This window comes from Erinaceus europaeus, chromosome 2, assembly GCF_950295315.1.
Source record: "Erinaceus europaeus chromosome 2, mEriEur2.1, whole genome shotgun sequence".
NCBI classification, from domain to species: Eukaryota; Metazoa; Chordata; class Mammalia; order Eulipotyphla; family Erinaceidae; genus Erinaceus; species Erinaceus europaeus.
The window spans coordinates 18,776,953-18,796,831 of NC_080163.1; the positions used below are offsets into that span (position 1 = coordinate 18,776,953).

The 19,879-nt window shown below is 41.5% G+C and overlaps 1 protein-coding gene across 2 annotated transcripts in view; it reads left to right on the forward strand.

The window, feature by feature from the left end:
• The window catches only part of COMMD10 (COMM domain containing 10), a 924,871-nt gene extending 918,941 nt beyond the window's left edge, over positions 1-5,930 (forward strand). Inside the window, exon 7 of one of the 2 annotated variants that reach the window (XM_060177387.1) lies at positions 5,851-5,929. In XM_060177387.1, the coding sequence (XP_060033370.1) occupies positions 5,851-5,901 (51 nt within the window). In that variant the 3' untranslated portion in view covers positions 5,902-5,929. Of the gene's footprint in view, positions 1-5,850 lie in introns of both variants that reach the window. The other variant, XM_060177380.1, reaches the window with a different exon arrangement.
• Positions 5,931-19,879: the final 13,949 nt, after the last annotated feature.

Consider the following 19,879-nt stretch of genomic DNA (forward strand, 5'->3'; position numbering starts at 1 on the left):
CTGTATATCAATGGCTATGATTGGAATTCCTGTGGGAGTCGCAGAAGCAAGAGGCAAACCCCCTTGGGGGGAGCCCCAAACCTGCATGGTTTTATTAACTGCACAAAGATCTTGGAGGATATTTTCCTGAGCACTTTTTAATCACAAAGACTGGAGTATTCCATGGGCTCTGAGAATGACGAATGTGTCCCAAAGACAACTGCTCTTGGACGAGTTCTTTTAAAATTTCTAGCTTCTCCCTAGGCAAAGGCCAGTGTTCCACCCAGACAGGCTCATTAGAAAGCCAATCTAAGTGGGGAGTTCTGTTACGAACAGTGGCAGTTAGTATTGGGGGTGCTGGTTGGGTCTAGCAGTCTCACAGGAGTGAGTGTGGTGTCCTGCAGAGGTGTCTGAGGATATCACTACATCTAAAGATTCCAGCAAGTCTCTTCCAAATAAATTGGTGCTTATATCAGCTATTAAAGGCTGAAAGCATCCAGTAGTCCCTTCTGGATCTTCCTACACAAGGGAATCTCGTGTGCGGAATGCCTGAGTCAATCCTCCAAAACCATGTAAGCATGGTCCTGGGAGGAGTTCCCAACTCTGGGGAACCTCTGCTTGTCTTAAGATTGTCTTATCTGCTCCCATGTCAATCAAACACTTAAAAGGAATATTACCAGTCTTTACTGTCATAGTTGGGTGATCCCTTTCTAAAACTGGGGTGGTCCATAAAATCTCAGGCTCTGAATCCGAGCTATTCTCTTGCTCCAGCCAGTTATTTCTATGCTGGAAGTTCCCACATACCGCGGGTTCCTCCTTCTGCTCACCCTCTGTTATTGTTACTTGGTGTGGTGGGTGTAGCAATGGATTGGGTCCCAAGCTGGGCTTCTGTTTGTGGAAGAAGGGCACAGCATCAAGCGGGCGACGTGCTTCCTTCCCTCTTGGGGGCGGGGCTAAGGGAAGCCCCAAACCTAGTTTAAATCCCTGTTTACATTTGACAGAGGCGTGCTGTTCCTATGGAACTTTGACCTACAATCTCTCCTCCAGTGAAATCCTTTCTGGCATCTGGGACAAGGAATTTGTGGTCTCTGATTCCCTGTCTGGAGGCGGGGTTGCCTTGACTGGAGGCGGGGTCACGGTCTATTTTCTGGACATTGGTTACGCCAATGCCCTTGGCGACAGCACTGAAAGCAAGCCCCTTTTTGCTTATGTAAGGTAGCTGCATAGGCCTGTAACATAGGTCCTTGAAAAGAGCTTGATATGAGATCCTGTGTAGCTATAATCCAAGTATCTGGGTGTTCATTTCTAAGAGTGATACAGGCCTGTCGAAAATGCGGAAGCATTCCATCCCAGACTATGGATCGCAGGAGGAGAAAACAAGCATCAGGATTATAAATCTTCCTTTCCAAACTCGACTGGACCCTGGCAATGAATTTAGCGAGGGATTTATCAGGTTCTTGTTGAAGGGAGAGAATGGGGGCTGAGGCCGCTCCCATGGGTGGTGTTAATCGCTCCCATGCTTTTAATGCACTCAGGCGTACCTAATCAAAATACCCCAGTGGAAACTTGGCTTCCACCTGTTGAATCCCTGTTTCTAATTGTCCTGTTCCAAACAATGCATCAAAATTCCCCTCTGGCTGATTTTGAATATTTTTGCGTGATTGTTTTAAACATTCATCGCGAAAGAATGCCTCCCATTGCAGGAAGAGGGGGCTTGGGAGCGTAGCGTGAGTTACATCCTTCCAATCTTGGGGAGTATTAAGGTTCTGAAGCAGGCCTTGTAAAATGGACCTGGTCCATGGGTCATGAATACCGTCATCCTTGATAGCCTGGCGTAGTTCCTTCAGTTCGGTGGCAGAATATGGATACCAGACCTGAGGTTTTTGTCTATTGGGGGCCACATTGACTGGAAATGTGTGGACTTGCTCTGATAAGTGTGTAGCAGTAGGAGGAGTCACCGAAGTGGAAGCTTCCGGTCAAGTGGCCGAAGAAGTGGTTTTGGAGGCTTAGGAGAATTCGGACTTGTGTCTGTCAAAACGGGGGTGGGCGAAGAAGTGGCTGTGGAGTCCAAAGGAGAATTCGGACACGTGTCTGCCAAAATAGGGGCCTCAGGGCAAGATGCCAAAATAGGGGCCTCAGGGCAAGATGCAGAGGAATTAGGGTGGGTCAGGATCACTACACGCCTTTGCTTCTTCTTGTTCTTAAGGTGCTGGGTAAAGTTCTATGATCACTTCCTTTATCTCTTGGACCTCCGCCTCTAGGTCCTTAAGCCTTTTGAGAGGTTGCCCTATATATTCCTTAAAAGCTGCTATGATGATCAACAGGATATAAGGTGCAGCCCCGAGAAAAATGTCCCAGATATATAAAAATTGTATACTGGAAAAATAAAGCAGAATTTGGAAAAGATTTTCCATGGTGGAGAGATCTCAGGAAAACAATAAGAAAGAAAAAAAATCACAGTGCCTTAATACAATATTGCAGATACCCAAAAGGTGTGTACTTATCTAGGATGTCTTCTTGTAAATCTGCTGCTTATGTGTCCCAGTTCCAGGTGCCAGATGCCGGGATAGCTTGAAGGTGCTTCTTCCTGAACTAGTGCTCTCTGGGTTGGAGAGAACTCAACTGGAGCTGATCTAGGCTGCTGTGTGGGAGAGGGATCAGGAACTCGTGCTGCACTAACTTCACAGGAGATACACTCTGGAACTCTCGGAGCCAGAAAGCAATTTCCAAGTGTCTTTAATCAGAAGAACAGCTGTTTTTATACTCTCCAAGTAGGGTGGAAACAGGATGTGACATGGAGAGGGTGGAGCGAAAAGTGACTGGTGGAAGATCAGGGTGTGACAAGGACAGGGGGTAGAGCAGGTGAGAATTCTACCACTGAACCACCAATGCCCTGGAGGGAAGGTGATGCTTTATGTAAATGTAAAAGTGATTTATGTGAATAGACCACAGCTTTGAATGGGATCAAACTAATCTCATACAGACATACTGGTGTTTAAGCCGGAGGGAGCTGGCATACTATCCAACAGGGGACTAGACAGGGCTGTCCACTGTCACCATTACTCTTCAACATAGTATTGGAAGTTCTTGCCATAGCAATCAGGCAAGAGAAAGGAATCAAAGGAATACATATTGGAAGGGAAGAAGTCAAGCTCTCACTATTTGCAGATAATATGATAGTTTACATAGATAAACCTAAAGAATCCAGCAGAAAAATACTGGAAGTTACAAGGCAATATAGCAAGGTATCAGGCTACAAAATCAATGTACAAAAATCAGTGGCATTTCTTCATGCAAACACTAAATCTGAAGAAGAAGATATCCAGAAATCACTCCCATTTAATGTTTCAGCAAAATCAATCAAACACCTAGGAATAAAGTTGACCAAAGAAGTGAAAGACTTATATACTGAAAACTATGAGTCGATACTCAAGGAACTAGAAACTGATACCAAGAAATGGAAAGATATCCCATGCTCATGGATTGGAAGAGTAAATATCATCAAAATGAATATTCTCCCCAGAGTCATATACAAATTTAATGCAATACCCATCAAAGTTCCACCAAGCTTCTTTAAGAGAATAGAACAAACACTACAATCATTTATCTGGAACATGAAAACACCTAGAATTTCCAAAACCATTTTAAGGAAAAGAAACAGAAATGGAGGCATCACACTCCCAAACCTTAAACTATATTATAAAGCCATCATTATCAAAACAGCATGGTACTGGAACAAAAATAGGCACACAGACCAGTGGAACAGAATTGAAAGCCCAGAAATAAATCCCCACATCTTCAGACATCTAAATTTGATAAGGGGGCCCAAAGGATTAAATGGAAAAAGGAAGCTCTCTTCAATAAATGGTGCTGGGAAAACTGGGTTGTAACATGCAGAAGAATGAAATTGAATCACTTAATCTCACCAGAAACAAAAATCAACTCCAAATGGATCAAAGACCTAGATGTCAATCAAACCAGAAACAATCAAATACTTAGAGGAAAAAGTCGGTAAAACAGTTTCCCACCTACACCTCAAGGGCATCTTTGAGGAATCAAACCCAATTGTAAAGAAGACTAAAGCAGAAACAAACCAATGGGACTACATCAAATTGAAAAGCTTCTGCACATCAAGAGAAACTATTAAACAAACAAAGAGACACCTCACAGAATGGGAGAAGATCTTCACATGCCATACATCAGACAAGAAACTAATCACCAAAATATATAAAGAGCTCAGCAAACTTAGCACCAAAAAAGCAAATGACCCCATCGAAAAATGGGCAGAGAATATGAACAAAACATTCACTACAGAAGAGATCCAAAAGGCTAACAAACATATGAAAAACTGCTCTAGGTCACTGATTGTCAGAGAAATGCAAATTAAGACAACACTAAGATACCACCTCACTCCTGTAAGAATGGCATACATCAAAAAGGACAGCAGCAACAAATGCTGGAGAGGTTGTGGGGACAGGCAACCCTTTGACATTTCTGGTGGGAATGTAAATTGGTCCAGCCTCTGTGGAGAGCAGTCTAGAAAACTCTCAGAAGGCTAGACATGGACCTTCCATATGATCCAGTAATTCCTCTCCGGGGTTATACCCCAAGGACTCCATAACACCCAACCAAAAAGAGGTGTGTAGTCCTATGTTCATAGCAGCACAATTCATAATAGCTAAAACCTGGAAGCAACCCAGGTGCCCAACAACAGATGAGTGGCTGAGAAAGCTGTGGTATATATACACAATGGAATACTATGCAGCTATCAAGAAAAATGAACCCACCTTCTCTGACCCATCTTGGACAGAGCTAGAAGGAATTATGTTAAGTGAGCTAAGTCAGAAAGATAAAGATGAGTATGGGATGATCCCACTCATCAACAGAAGTTGAGTAAGAAGATCTGAAAGGGAAACTAAAAGCAGGACCTGACCAAATTGTAAGTAGGGCATCAAAGTAAAAACCCTGTGGTGAGGGGTACACATGTAGCTTCTTGGGACAGTGGGGGGTGGGAGTGGGTGGGAGGGATGGGTCACAATCTTTTGGTGGTGGGAATGGTGTTTATGTACACTCCTAGTAAAATGTAGTCATATAAATCACTAGTTAATTGATATAAGAGGGGGAAAATTAATTATATGTCTCGAAGTTTTTCAAAACACAAACTGAATCTTTTCAATATATAGGCTGTGTAATTGATATGCAGACTCTCTCAAAAGCCTAGACCAAGTAGACCAGAAGCAACCAATAGCACAGCTATATACAAGATACTGGATACTGTACAGCAAACCCTAACAAAAGGACTTTTCAAAGTTAACCCAATTACCAAATAATGTGATGATAACATTAACTATCTATTGTCTTTTTGAACCCTAAGACAGCAGGAACCTCACATCTCCACTATAGAGCCTCTACTTCCCCTAGTCCTGGAACCTTGGATAGGGCCCACTTTCTCGTATGCCTCTCCCAATCCATATCAAATAATATTGCATCTGCCGATCACAACCTAACCAACACAACGATTGCCACCTCAACATGCTTCACTTCAGACTGTCCAGAGACTTCACATGTGGAATGACAACCCTTCAGCTTCATTACTCGGGTGAGACCTTTCCTTTCATAGTATACTCTAATTCCATCTCAGGTGGTTCATTTTCTAACAAAGTCCCAAAACCTAGGTATACACCAGTTTCTGTGAGAGAGAGCATATGTTCACACGTATCCGTAAACTACTGCAAAATATATACCTGAAAGCAGAAGTACACTAGAGTTTGCAGTGAGTACCCCCCTAACACTTCCTCTCCACTATTCCAAGCTTTGGGTCCATGATTGCTCAACAATTTGTTTGGCTTCGCATGTTAATTTTCTTTTCAGTCACCAGGTTCCAGATGTCATCAGGATGCCGGCCAGGCTTCCCTAGACTGAAGACCCCACCAATGTGTCCTGGAGCTCCGCTTCCCCAGAGACACACCTTACTAGGGAAAGAGAGAGGCAGACTGGGAGTATGGACTGACCAGTCAATGCCCATGTTCAGCGGGGAAGCAATTACAGAAGCCAGACCTTCTACCTTCTGCAACCCACAATGACCCTGGGTCCATGCTCCCAGAGGGATAGAGAACGGGAAAGCTATCAGGGGAGGGGGTGGGTTATGGAGATTGGGTGGTGGGAATTGTGTGGAATTATACCCCTCCTACCCTATAGTTTTGTTAATTAATCCTTTCTTAAATAAAAAATAAATAAAATAAAAAATAATAAAATAAATGATGCATTTAATTTTTTTAATCTTTATTTATTGGATAGAGACAGCCAGAAATTGAGAGGGAAGGGAAAATGGAGGAACTAAACAGAGAAACACCTGCAGCACTGCTTCACCATTTGCAAATCTTTCCCCATGCAGATGGAGGTCAAGGGCTTGAACCAAGATTGGTGCATTTTAACATGTGTGTTCAATCAGGTGCACCACCACCAGGGGCCAGGTGGTGGTACATCTGGTTGATAGCACATGTTACAATGTGCAAGTACCAGGATTCTAGTCCCCAGTTCCCACCTGTAGAGGGAAAGCTTTGCAAGAGGTGAAGCAGTGCTACAGGTGTCTCTCTATGTCTCTCCATCACTCCTTTCCCTCTCAATTTCTGGTTGTCTCTAACCAATAAATAAAGATAATAAAAAAGTTTTTAAAAGGCACTTTTTTAAAATTAGTGATTTAATATTTATTTTTTCCATATCTTTTGTTTATTTATTTATAAAAAGGAAACACTGAAAAAACCATAGGATAAGAGGGGTGCAACTCCAGATAATTCCCACCACCAGAACTCCGTATCCCAATCCCCTCCCTTGATAGCTTTCCTATTCTTTATCCCTCTGGGAGTATGGACCCAAGGTCATTGTGGGGTGCAGGAAGTGGAAGGTCTGGCTTCTGTAATACAGAGCTCTTTTTTCTTTTCTTTTTCTTATCATTCACTCCTGCATACATGCACAGGCACATGTCTATCCACACAATATTCCTTCCAGATTTACTCTCATACACTTCTGCTGTATCTCTTTCTTGAATAGAACTTTCTAACTATCTTATCATTTCTCTTGATGTGTTTCTTTTCCACTGGGCTTGAAGTTCTCATAAAGGTGGGAAAAGTTTAATTCATCTGGTTTCCTCAGGACTTTAGCCCCAGAACTGAAAAACACAAAACAAATAGAAGGCATTCAGTGGTGTTATTGACTCATATTAATAAATGACACTGTACTTTTTCTTAGTGACTAAAAGCTATAAAAAAGAAGCTTTATATTTGAAGGCTACGATTTCAGGGAGCAGATTGCTTTGCAGTTGTGTTGTCTGTCCTTTTAAAATCCATCTTCTTTTCTCCTCACTCCTTCCCTTGCCTCTTCATATGACTATTTTATGATCATATCAGTGTAATAGAAGTGTTCCTATTAACCTTGTGCTAGAGAAGTCTTCTTTAAAAAAAAAAAGTCATTACATGATGCAAACAATCTGACCTCACAAAGGGATTACTTCTTGAATGAAATTCTGCAGTTTGACACCTTGGCCTTTTACTTTATTGAAGTCATTTTTTTCCCCCCTCTGCAACCAAGCTTCTCAAAACACAATATGTTCAACTTGGATTGAGCTTTTTAAAAAATGTAATATTTAAAGCAGCAATGTATCTGACAGATCCCAGAAGTGAAATATGTCCCTTTCTTTTAGCAAGGAGCAGAAGGCAACATAAAGCAGCTGTAAGAATTAATTCACCGAGATAGCTGACATTTTCAAGTTGACTGCCTCTTAGAGAAAATGACGTCATCTTCCTGCAGCTTAATGACAGTCATCAGCCCGAGAGAGGACACATGCTAATAGTTTCATTGCTCACCTAGTTTTCTTTTTGTTTAGCCAGGGTGTCCTTGGATGCCCATAATCTGGCATTGTGCTCCCAGAATAATTTCTAAGAGGAACTGAAGTGCACAACTCAGTACATGATGTGGTTTTTTTCCTTGTCAGAAAAAAATGAGTTAATAGGATTCTGCTTTCTTCTCATGACTCATAAGTCCTGTTTGTTCATAAATAACCACAGTCCAATAGATTTTTCTTCCGAAGGTGTTTGAAGATGAGAAGGACCAATCTCCAGATGTTGACGCAGCTCTGAGAACAGATGGGAAGATGGGGTACAAATCTAGGGTTTTACCCTCAGTTGCACTCACATATACACATACCAAAAAACCAAAAAAAAACCCCAGTTAAACCTGGAACTTCTAGAATACTCAGTGGCGGTGACTTGGATTTATTTGGCTTTACTCCTGGACAAAATTAAAATTATTAGTTTTAAAGACCTTTATTTTATTTAAATGACTTTCTTTATTTACTAATGAGAGATAGGAGGTAAGAGAGAAAGAGAACCAGAGCATCATTCTGGTACATGCACTGCCAGGGCTTGAACTTAGGACTTCATGCTTAAGAAGCCAATGCCTTTGCCACTACACTACCTCCTAGCCTGCCTTCAAATAGGAAAGCTATCAAGGGAAGAGTTGGGATACGGAGTTCTGGTGGCAGGAATTGTATGGAATTGTACCCTTATTATTCTATGGTCTTATCAATGTTTCCATTTTGTAAATAAAAATAAAAAAAATAACACACATTTCTGTGAACTAGATTTGAAAATAGGAATAAGCCAACCAAGCCTGATGGAATGAGTCTAGCCAGTTCACCTACATCACCCTGGCAATGGTTTTTGATTCTAGTATCAAGTTGAATTTTGAGCAAAAGAGCTATAAAGTTTCCCAGGACTTTATGTTTTTGTCCCTCTGTGTTTGAGGACACCAGCATCAACTCTCTTGAGTGATTTATACAAGAGCACATTCTGAAATAGCCACCGGATCCCTTCTCAAGCAAGGATGTCTGGAAAATATTCCTTTGAGAATTCTGGACCAAATGGGTTGGCTAGAATCAGACAACAACAGCACAGATCTGGAAAGAAATCCATGGGTTGCAAGTTTATAAACATTGTAACTCAGAGCAGTTTTATGTACTGTGTTACTTGATTTTATACTTTGCCTGGGATTGAGTACTGCTGAGTTAATTCTTTACCAAATTTTAATATATATATATATATATATATATATATATATATATATATATATATATATATATATATATTTCTTTTCATAAAGAGAGAGAGAGAGACCATTCCACTATCCATGCAACTCCCATGGTGCTATCCATGGTGCTCCCAGAAGAGTGGCAGGACTTCTCTTATAATAGATAGCTTGTGTGTTTTACTCACAGGGTCAACTTTTGGATGCCCCATTGTAGTAGGTTTTTTTTTTTTTTTACAATTTCAAAACAATTCCATTCATGGAGACAATTATATGTATAAAGATACATAGTATTATGACTATTGCAGTTTTTTATATTTATTTATTTATTTTCCCTTTTGTTGCCCTTGTTGTTTTATGACTATTACAGTTTTAATAAACATTTACTATTATAGTTTTAACAAATGGATTTTTTTTGTTGTCAGTGCTGATAAATTCATAGATCCCAATGTATTCTCTTCTTCTGAATAAGACAAGGGTTTGAGTTTAATTAGCTGGGTGAAGTCTCCTCCAAGTCATTTAATTTTGTCTTTCAAGTCGTTATTTGCTTTTTTTCCCCCTTCATCAAATCATTTTATTGTGCTAATTCTTCTTCTTCTAGCATTTGCCCTTCTTCCGTAGCCAGTCAACAGCGTCAGGTTGAGCCTGATGTAAAGTTTGAGACCTCCTTTGAATCTGGAGAGGTGGCAGTCGTTGACTATGTGGGTCATAGTCTGTCTGTAGCCGCAGGGGCAGTTCGGGTCGTCTCTGGCTCCCCAGCGATGGAACATAGCGGCACAGTGGCGATGGTTGCTGGCTTTGAAAGTGACTGGGATCCATGTGGATTCAGTCGGCTAGGAAGGATCATCAGTTTCCCCAATGAATGGGTACTCATGGGATGCACCATGGGAAGGTCTATCCAATGCATCCCATTGTGCTCATAATGGCTCATAGTACAGTTCTTGACACATGAGTTTAATTTCTCATCTACCATGACAGGTGTCTGCAAGAAATTCTTTCCAGGGGCTGGGTGGTGGTGCATTTGATTGAGTGTACATATTACAGTGTTCAAGGATCAGAGTTGAAGCTCCTGGTCCACAACTGGGGAGGGGATGGGTAGTGGGGAGCATTGCTATAGGTGTCTTGCTGTCTCTCTTTCTTTACCACCATCATGACCACCACCACCAGCACCACCATTACTGCCACCCAGAGATCTTTGTTTTGGTGAGATCTTAAAGTAGCATTGATTGCTAAGGGTGCCCTCTTGTATAAATCACTCAAGAGAGTTGATAGTGTCATCAAACTCAGAGAGACAAAAACATAAAGTCCTGGCAAACTTTATAGCTCTTTTGCTTAAATCCCTTATAGTTTCCCTTCGCCTCCTAGTACTGTTGAAGATAGATATCTGGTACAAGAAGTTCACTTTCCACCTCGACAAATGCTTCAAATATGTAGACCAAATTGAGAGGAGGAACACCACTTGCTTCAAAATAGAAATGTTCCAGGTCATTTCAAAAGACTGGAACACTGGAGGCAGGCTGGTCACTTACCATCTTCAAGATCAGAGCAGTCTGGTTGATAATACAGTAAAAATGTAGGTCTTGCTTGATTCTCTAGAAATACATATTCAATACCTTTGAGAAATTAGGCGATTTATCAGCTTTGGATATGGTGTCTGTTAGCTTTGAGGAGTTGATTTAGTTATCATTTCTACATACCGACTCTGTCCTTATTGCCCAAGTTCTGGGGCCAGGACAAGAGAAGGTACTGCTTTTGCCTTCAAGGACATGTAACCCAAACGCTCTCTTACCCTATGAACACAAAAATAACTTATATTCTGTTATTACATCCCGACAATAATCCTGTGATTCGAGTGTTATTACTCATATACTTTTGCCTTGGGGCAAACTTTTCTCTTTTGTCTATATGTCACTCAGTTGTCTACAAAACAGGCAGGCTAGATTAGTTAAGATAACAGTAGTTAATATTTGTGGAGATTAATTCCTTTCCCAAATGTGTTAGAAGCATTGGCAAATTTAACATAGGAAGTATAGGCCTTTTTTTTTTTTTTTTTTTTTTACAGAAATACCCCAGAGCTGAGCAGCAAGCATGAGAGCTGGAACTCAAATCCTTTAGCTCTTAATCTGGTGCCTTCTCTAGAATCCCTTATAGTTTTTCTCCTGAAAGGTCAGCAGCATGTCAAACAGGGAAAATATATGGATTGTCCGCGGGAGGGGAGAGGGCATTACTGCTGGCTGCAGAATGCGGAACGTGCTCTGCTGGACTTGATGCTTTAGAGTTCACTGAGAGACTCTGTCTGACCAGGGGCAGAGGAAGCCAGCCCCCTTCAAGGATAACCCTCTAGCCCTATGCAGACTTGTTTTTATTCTTTATTTACCCCAATAGTTATTCTTGACTACTTTCCAAACAGGCGATTCTGTTTTCAATTGGTGAAATGACTGATAGAGTTTTAACTAATTAACCTAAGTCAGAGTTGATCATAAAGCAGAAAGAAAATCCAAAGGGTCCGCAGGGTCTGGGGGGTTAGGTGAGATAGCTCCTCAGTGAGTGTCCTATAGGTTTTGGAAATGAGGTCAGGGACATGGTGATATTCTTGGTGGTTCTTCGTCCTTCACTTTCTCCTCTTCCTCCTCCTTTCTTCTGCACTGACCTGGGTAGACTTTTCCAGAAAAAGGGAGATCTAGGGGGAGAAGGAAGGGCACCACAGTATTGACGCTTTCCCCAGTGCAGTGGGGACCTGAGTGGCATTCATGGCAAACCAGGTACCCTCTCAGCTGAGTCATCTTGCTGGTCCCCTTGGGTTTTCTTGTCATTACTTTTATGCTTTTGAATGAACATTCTATCTATCTAAGTCCCCCCATATTAACATAAATAAACCTTTAGGTGTTGGGTAGTGGTGCACCTGACAGAGCACACACGTTATCATGCACAGAGGTCAGGCTGAACCACACTCTACTCACCCATAGGAGGGAAGCTTCATGAACAGAGGAGCAGTATTGTAGATATCTCTTCTCTTTATCAGTCTCTCTCTCTCTGCTTTTCTTTTTTTTAAGTTTTTATCTATTTATTTATTCATTATTGAATAGGGAAAGAGAGAAATTGAAAGGGGAGGAGAAGATAGAGAGGGAAAGAGACAGAGAGACACCTGCAGCCCTGCTTCACCACTTGTGAAGCTTTCCTCCTGCAGGTGGGGACCAGGGGCCTTTGTGCACTGTAATGTGTGTACTTAACCAGGTGTGCTACCACCTGGCTCCAAGACAGACATCTGCAGACCTATTTCACTGATCTTGAAATGACCTTTGCTACAGTTGGAGAGCTAGGGCTTAAACCCAGGTCCTTGCATGGTGATATAGGAACTTAACTGGGTGAGCCACTGCTTGGCCTCTCTCTCTCTCTTAAAAAAAGTTAAAAAGAAAAATGGGGGAGTCGGGTAGTAGCTCAGTGGGTTAAGTGAATGTGGCACAAAGCGCAAGGACCGGCATAAGGATACTGGTTCGAGCCCCCAGCTCCCCACCTGCAGGGGAGTCGCTTCACAGGTGGTGAAGCAGGTCTGCAGGTGTCTCTCTTTCTCTCCCCCTCTCTGTCTTCCCCTTCTTTCTCCATTTCTCTCTGTCCTATACAACAATGACAACATCAACAAAAACAATAAAAACTACAACAATAAAACAATAGGGATCACAAAAGGAAATAAATAAATGTTAAAAAGAAAAAATGAATTTAAAAAGTAGGAGTCCTCATGCTGATGCCACGCCCCAGAGTTAACCTTGATGGGTACAAAGCAAATGAACATACTAAGGAGTCTATAAGTAAGATGAACAACCTTTCCTGTGGGTATTGGCATGAGAAGGAGAGAGCCAATGTTTCTGTGACTCAGATGAAAAAACAGGGACAAGTTGGGCTCTAATTGTCTTGTCAACATGGAAGAGCAGACATTCTAGAACTCAAGGAATGATGCAGAATGTCACCACTGTGGTGATCAAGTGGTCCACAGGTTCACACAATGCTCTTCTGAAGGTTCTTGCCTTGTGCTATTTTTTGGTCATGGTTAACTTGGAAATCCCACCACTTAGCAGAAGCATTCCTGTTCTTTATTAACATCTCCTGCCCTCTCCGTTTTTGTCTCTTCTTCCATTTTCTTTTTCTACTTTATAGGGGAGTAAGTGGTTTCTAGTATAGTTGTTAACACGTGGGTACAGTTTCACATCTCACTGAGATAGGTGGCTGCCAACACAGTCTCTCCCTTCAACCTAGGTTCTTTCCACCATCATGTCAAAGGACCCTTGAATTCCTCTACCCTGCCCCCTTCCCTCCTTCCCTAGAGTCTTTGCTTTGGTGCTTTTGGTTTCCCTTACTGCCCTTTCTTAAGTTCCACCTATGGGTATGGTCACCTGGTATTCATCCTTCTCTTTCTGGCTTATCTCACTCAACTTGATACCTTCAAGATCCATCTATAATGTGGCAAAGGAGATGACTTTACTATTTTAAACAGCTGCATACTATTCCATTGTAGATGTACGCCACAACTTTCTTAGTCAATCACCTTCCATTGGGCATCGGAATTATTTCCAAATTTGGACTATTACAAAATATAGGTCTCTTTGAATAAGCATGTCTGTCTCCTTTGGATCATCTCCAGGAGCGGAATTGCTGGGTGATAGTGTAGGTCCATTTCTAGTATTCTGATGAGTTTCTAGACTTTGTTTCCACAGGGGTTGTACCAATTTACATTCCCACCAGAAAAAAAAAGAGGAGACTGCATCTACCTTATACCTGTGCTTGCACGTTTCCTGAGAAATATTTTATTTTATTGTCTTTATTTATTTATTGGATAGAGACAGAAGTCAAGAGGGAGTGAGGAGATAGAGAGGGCGAGAGACAGGGACACACCTGCAGAACTATTTCACCACTTGTGAAGTTTTCCCCCTACAGGTGGGGACTGGGGGCTGAAACCTGGGTCCTTATGCATTGTAACGTGTGTTCAAGCAGGTGTACCACCAACCGGCCCCCTGAGAACCATTTTCTATAAACGAAATGTATGAGATCTATCCCACAAGAAGGAGAGGGGAAAAAAAGATACAACCTACTCAAACACAATACTCCTGTCCCTGAAGTATTATAGTCAGGAGTAGATAACACCTGTCTCTTTGCAGGGACAGGCAGAGCTTCTGAAACTCTGCTTTTTTCTCAGTCATACTAAGAATGTTGCTGCCTCATTTGACCAGTAAGCCCTTCCTTTCTTACTGATGAAAAGAATGAAAAGAGGTTTATGGTTACTGGGGTGAAAAGAAAGATGGCATAGCCTTCTCAGTCACCGATAAGCATCAGCTTTTGTTCATCTGCTCTGCTGGCACCTAAGTAAAGCCTCCATTTGTACATTGTTCTCCTTGAGCCAACATAAGGGAAAGTGAACCTGATCCATAGGCTCCTGTTACTGCCAGGCATCCCCTTCCATCAGAGGTGGGCTCTGGGTGACACAGTCTGCACATTCAGCAGCTAAAGGAAGAAGGACAGTCAACACCTGTGCTGGATATTGCTATATGCAATACCTAGACACCTTAGCTTTGGTCTGTGCATTGCTGTAATTTTTTTTTTCTTTTGTTAAGTAACAAGAAAGAGAATGTGGCTACTAAGTTGTATTACGGAAAGAAGTGCCTGGTGGGATGGAGATAATCCAATGGAAGTCAGGCTTCTATTTCAGCTTGTATTTAAACGTCTTCCTATTTCCCCCTTGTAACTTCTTTGCCACTCTCAGCATTCTGTCTAAAGCTGAATAGAACAGAGCTTAAGCCATTACAAAATAAAAGACTTTGGGCACAGGTTTGGCTGGGTTTAAGCAAGTGTGGAGTTGATTACATCTTGATAGAGCAACACGGTGTGGGATGATTTCAGTACAGCCTAATAGGCAATGGAGCAGAGATACCGGTTAGTCATTATGGCCATAGAGGAAAGCCTTTTAAACTAAGTTTACCAGAGCTCTGCTTCAGGGGTTCAGGCATAGCACATTCCTGGGGAGGAGAGCAGGGGCACAGAGAGCACACAGGAAAGAGAACTTGAGTTTGAAGGGACAGAGAGCCACCACCAGCAGGTTAGCACTTAAATCACTTGGTTTAAGTAAGTTGTCAGCCTGACGTCAACAGTATGTTAATTACATTCCTGTCCCATCAAGGCACCAGTTGGTGGCATTCAGTACTGCACACAGGCTACTTTTCATGCAAGAGAAACCAAGTTCATGCTCCGGGTCCGACCCGCAGGGGGTGGGGGGGGTAGGAGGTGGTGACGTTCCACAAGTGGTGGGACAATGCTGCAGGTGACCATCTTTCCCTATCTCTCTCTTTATCCCTCACCCTTTCTGACCCACTCAAAAGAAGTGTCCACAGAGAGAGAAGTTTTAAAGGCCCTGAGGCCCAGCAATAAGTGTGGCAGCAGATAAACAAACAAAATCTGCTTTATGGAGGCATAATTTATTTTATTTATTTATTAATGAAAAAGATAGGAGGAGAGAGAGAAAGAAAAACCAGATATCTTTCTGTTATTGTGCTGCCATGGGTTGAACTCAGGACCTCATACTTTATAGAGTCCAGTGCTTTATCTACTGCGCCACCTCCCGGACCACAGGAGACATAATTTACATACCATCAGATCCACCTGTTGAAAGTACCCAGTTTAATACCTATTTGGTTCATTGATCCATCTGTACAACTGTTATCATAATCTAATTTTAGGTAGTTTTTAATAACTCCACAAGGAACCTCAGGACTCATAAGCTCCCCTCCTCCCTTCTCTCCATCAACCTTAAGTAGCCACTAACTTATACTCTCTATATCATTCAATGATTTTTTTTCATGCAAGATCTGGCTTTTAGTGACCTAGTATGCTATTTTGAAGGCGTATTTCTTTTTTATTTTTTAAAATTTTTTATTTATGTTAATTTATTTATTGGGGAATTAATGTTTTACATTCAACAGTAAATACAATAGTTTGTACATGCATAACATTTCTCAGTTTTCCATACAACAATACAACCCCCACTAGATCCTCTGTCATCCTTCTTGGACCTGTATTCTCCCTCCCCACCTCCCATCCCAGAGTCTTTTACTTTGATGCAATATGCCAGTTCCAGTTCAGGTTCTACTTGTGTTTTCTCTTCTGATTTTGTTTTTCAACTTCTGCTAGAGGAGAGTGAGATCATCCCATTGAAGGCACTTTTCTGTTGTAGCGGTATTTATTTATTTTCATTATTGAATACTACTCCTTTGTAGGAAAGAAACATATCTTCCCTGTTCATCAAAGGATAGATAGCTGAAATTTTCTCTTTCTGTAGCTATTCTGAATAGAACCTTATGAACACAAGCATACGTGTTCTGTGTGTGTGTGTGTGTGTGTGTGTGTGTGTGTGTGTGTGTGTGTATGTGGTGGTGGTGGTAGGGCACATTCTTATTTCTTTGTGGAACTGACCTCAGAACAGAAGTTGGGTCCTATGATATAGTTTCTGTTATTGTTTTGAGGGGTCTCCTAACTTGTCTGCCAAAATGACAAATTCCTTTTACACATCCACAAGGAGTAGATGAAGGTGAGACTCATCTGTTCACACTTTCCTGCTGTGTGTGGGATTCTAAAGCTCCATGAAGTATTAAAAAGGTAACAGGCCTTTATTTTGACACTTCTTCAAGAAGTATCTTTGGTCCTTCCAAATACAACGTTCCTGTTGTCTAATGAGCAGGTAGTACCAGCCAAGGAAGGAAGAATACTAATTTCTTACTTGATAGGTAATAATCTTCCAGAACAACAGAGGGGTCTTCATAGTCCTGTGCACACATGTTCTTAAGTGCTAACAGTCTTTTCAAACGTCACCTTCTATGCGTTCTTGCTTTTGAGTGATTTCTCTCTGAGCCATTAATGCCTGCTTGAGGGACAAGTTCATGTTTGCATTTCAAGACCTACCTGTTAGTTCAGATAGATCCCAAATAACCCCCTTCTTCATTCATAGATGTCTTTAGGCCACAGTAGGAGCTAGTTTATTTAAACAGGCTAACGTTTAATCTTCACAGTGGTAATCTTACAGTCTATGAATTTTGGTGGCTCATTTGCTATAAGACTTTTTTTTCCCCCCTTTGTTGGGAGGTTAATTGCTTACAGTACAATTGTTGAGCCATGGAGTCAATATTTCCCTGTGACATGTATCCTAAAAACACTCTCACTCCCAACTTAGGGCCTTTTACTTTTAATAGCTTATTTACTTACTTATTTATTTGTGTATTTATTGAGAATTTGAGAGGGAAGGAGAAGATAGAGAAGGACAGACACTTGCAGGTGGGGATCAGGGACTTGAACCAGTTTCTTGGTGTATTGCAACATGTGCATTCGATCAAATCTACCAGTTATCCAGCCCCCAGGAATTTTTTTTTCTGACAAACATATGTGTAAAGCTATTACCTGTTTCTCTCCTCTCCTCCTTTCTCCTCCTCTTCTCTTCTCTTCCCCTCCCCCTCCCCCTCCCCTCCCCTTTCCCTCCCCCTCCCCTCCCTCTCCTCTCCTCTCCTCTCCTCTCTTCTCCTCTTCTCTCCTCTCATTTTCTTTTTTTGCCTCCAAGGTTATTGCTGGGAGTCAGTGCCAGTAGTACAAATCCACCACTCCTGGTGGCCATTTCCCCCCCTTTTTTAGATAGGACAGAGAGAAATTGAGAGATGAGGGGGACAAACACCTGCAGACATGCTTCACCACTTGTGAAGTGTCCCTGCTGCAGGTGTGTGTGTGTGGGGGGGCTGCAACCCAGGTCCTTGCACAGGTCCTTGACCTTAGCACTATGTGCCCTTAACCGGGTGTGCCACCGCTTGGCCCCTGTTTCTTTATTATCCTCAATTAAAGTGAAAGGGTTCTTCTGAACTAATTGCCTTTCCTGTTGTGGCTGTTGGTTGACATTCTGTATTTAATTTCAATACAGCGTGGGGCAGACCCATTAGGGATTCATGTAATCTGCATAGACCACTTTGGAGCATCCGCCATGATGAACAGCAAGCTTTCTCATTCTCCTGATACCATCGCCTCTGCCACTTGAAACCAAGGCTTCTCAAGATGTGTGTTGAAGGACAAGGCTTGATTTCAGGTTTCCCTTGGATCTGCTTCATCTCCATTCGCTGACCCTGGATTATGCAGATAATATACTGCTTCTAGTAATCAGTCCCTCTGTGTCAGACCTTGGCAGTCACGCTGCAGTAAAAACCATAGTTCAAACGCTGTTATCCCAGAAAGACTGCTTTCTTTCTAACTATCCCTCTAAGACATTCACGTTAGCTGAAAAGTACTGCTAAATCCTGTTCCCAGGTAGAGCTTCAAGGTTAACATGAAAACTGTTATCACTTGCTTTATGCTGCATAAAAAAATCTTTTTATCTTTGTAGCGATTCTTTTATTAGGAAAACATTGCTGTTTTTGGTTTTACACTTTTTTTTTTGTTTGTTTTTGTAGGAATCAAGTTGACTCTGGCTTGCTGGCAAGACAGCAAGTTGTGATTATTTATGCTCTGGTATGCATTTGTTTCCATCCAGAAAGATCAACAGTTAATTTGCCTTGATCAATTGTGACAACAAAAAGAATCCCTATCCCAGTAGCTTATGTTTCTAACAGCAGAGAAGCACAAGCCATTTTGATACTGTCCTGTGCATCCAGTGCAAGTAATTCCCCTAGTACTGGCTTTTAGCAGAAATTTATAATTGAATCAGAGGGGAAAAAAAAAACAACACTGGGAGCCAATATTGTGTCAGATTTATATCAAGTGCAATGTCATAAGCTTCATGGATGCTCACTTAGGCTTCGCAGAAGCACAAGAATTAATAGAGAACAGAAATGAGACCATGCAAAGCTCTATTCATTTTCTTGCCTCCCTCAGGTAGGAAGGGTGAATATGGACTAAATTAATGACTTAAAAAAAGCCCTCAAATCTCTTTGTAAATCAACAGTGGATGAGATGGGAGCCCTACTCTCAAATGTTTCAAATTTATTTTCACACTTCTTTCTCTTCAAGTATATAGATTTCACTATTGCATCTTATCTATTTATGGATATATAGACAACCTGATCATCTTATCTATTTTGATGTGCATGTATACACATATGCATATATAATATATATATCCTAATATAGAACTTTCAGAAATATACTAGGGAATTACTTTGTGCATATGTGAATATATACATGTTACATATATGTATCACTACTTAAGTGTAATCTTCCTAGCTCCTTTCTCAATCCTACATTTGTTCCATTTTTTTTTTTTTTGGTAGATATTACCAACATAAAAAAAAGGATAAGAGTGTGGCAAGATGAAAAGGCTGCTTTATGGCACATGGTTTCAAAGTTCAGGAAACCATCTTAAGAGGTTATAAAAGGATGACTGTGTTTCCCTCAGATCAGTGGCGACCCTACCATAACTGAAAACATGACAACTCGTTAAGAGAGCTGGTGTACTGACATGCATGCACTCCTGTCCTCATTATAACGTGGCCTAGGGGCTTGCAGCTAAACATTTTTCTAGAACATAATACGCTGTGTACTGTAACGAAGGTGTTTGAAATTGATTTGATTGTTATTTAGTGTAAGAGTCCCAGATCAAAGACTCTGGGAAGCCTCTACAGACACATGAGCCAGCATAGACAAAGGAAGGTTGCAGGATGGTCAGAATGCAAGTGGAGAGGTGTGGCGCATAGGCTGTGACAGGGATGTTATCAGGCATTTCTCTCTCTCTGTCTCTGTATCTCTCACTTCGACTCCCAGTCACCCTAATCTCACTTAAAACAGCCAGGTGGCTTGCGATGATTTTGAG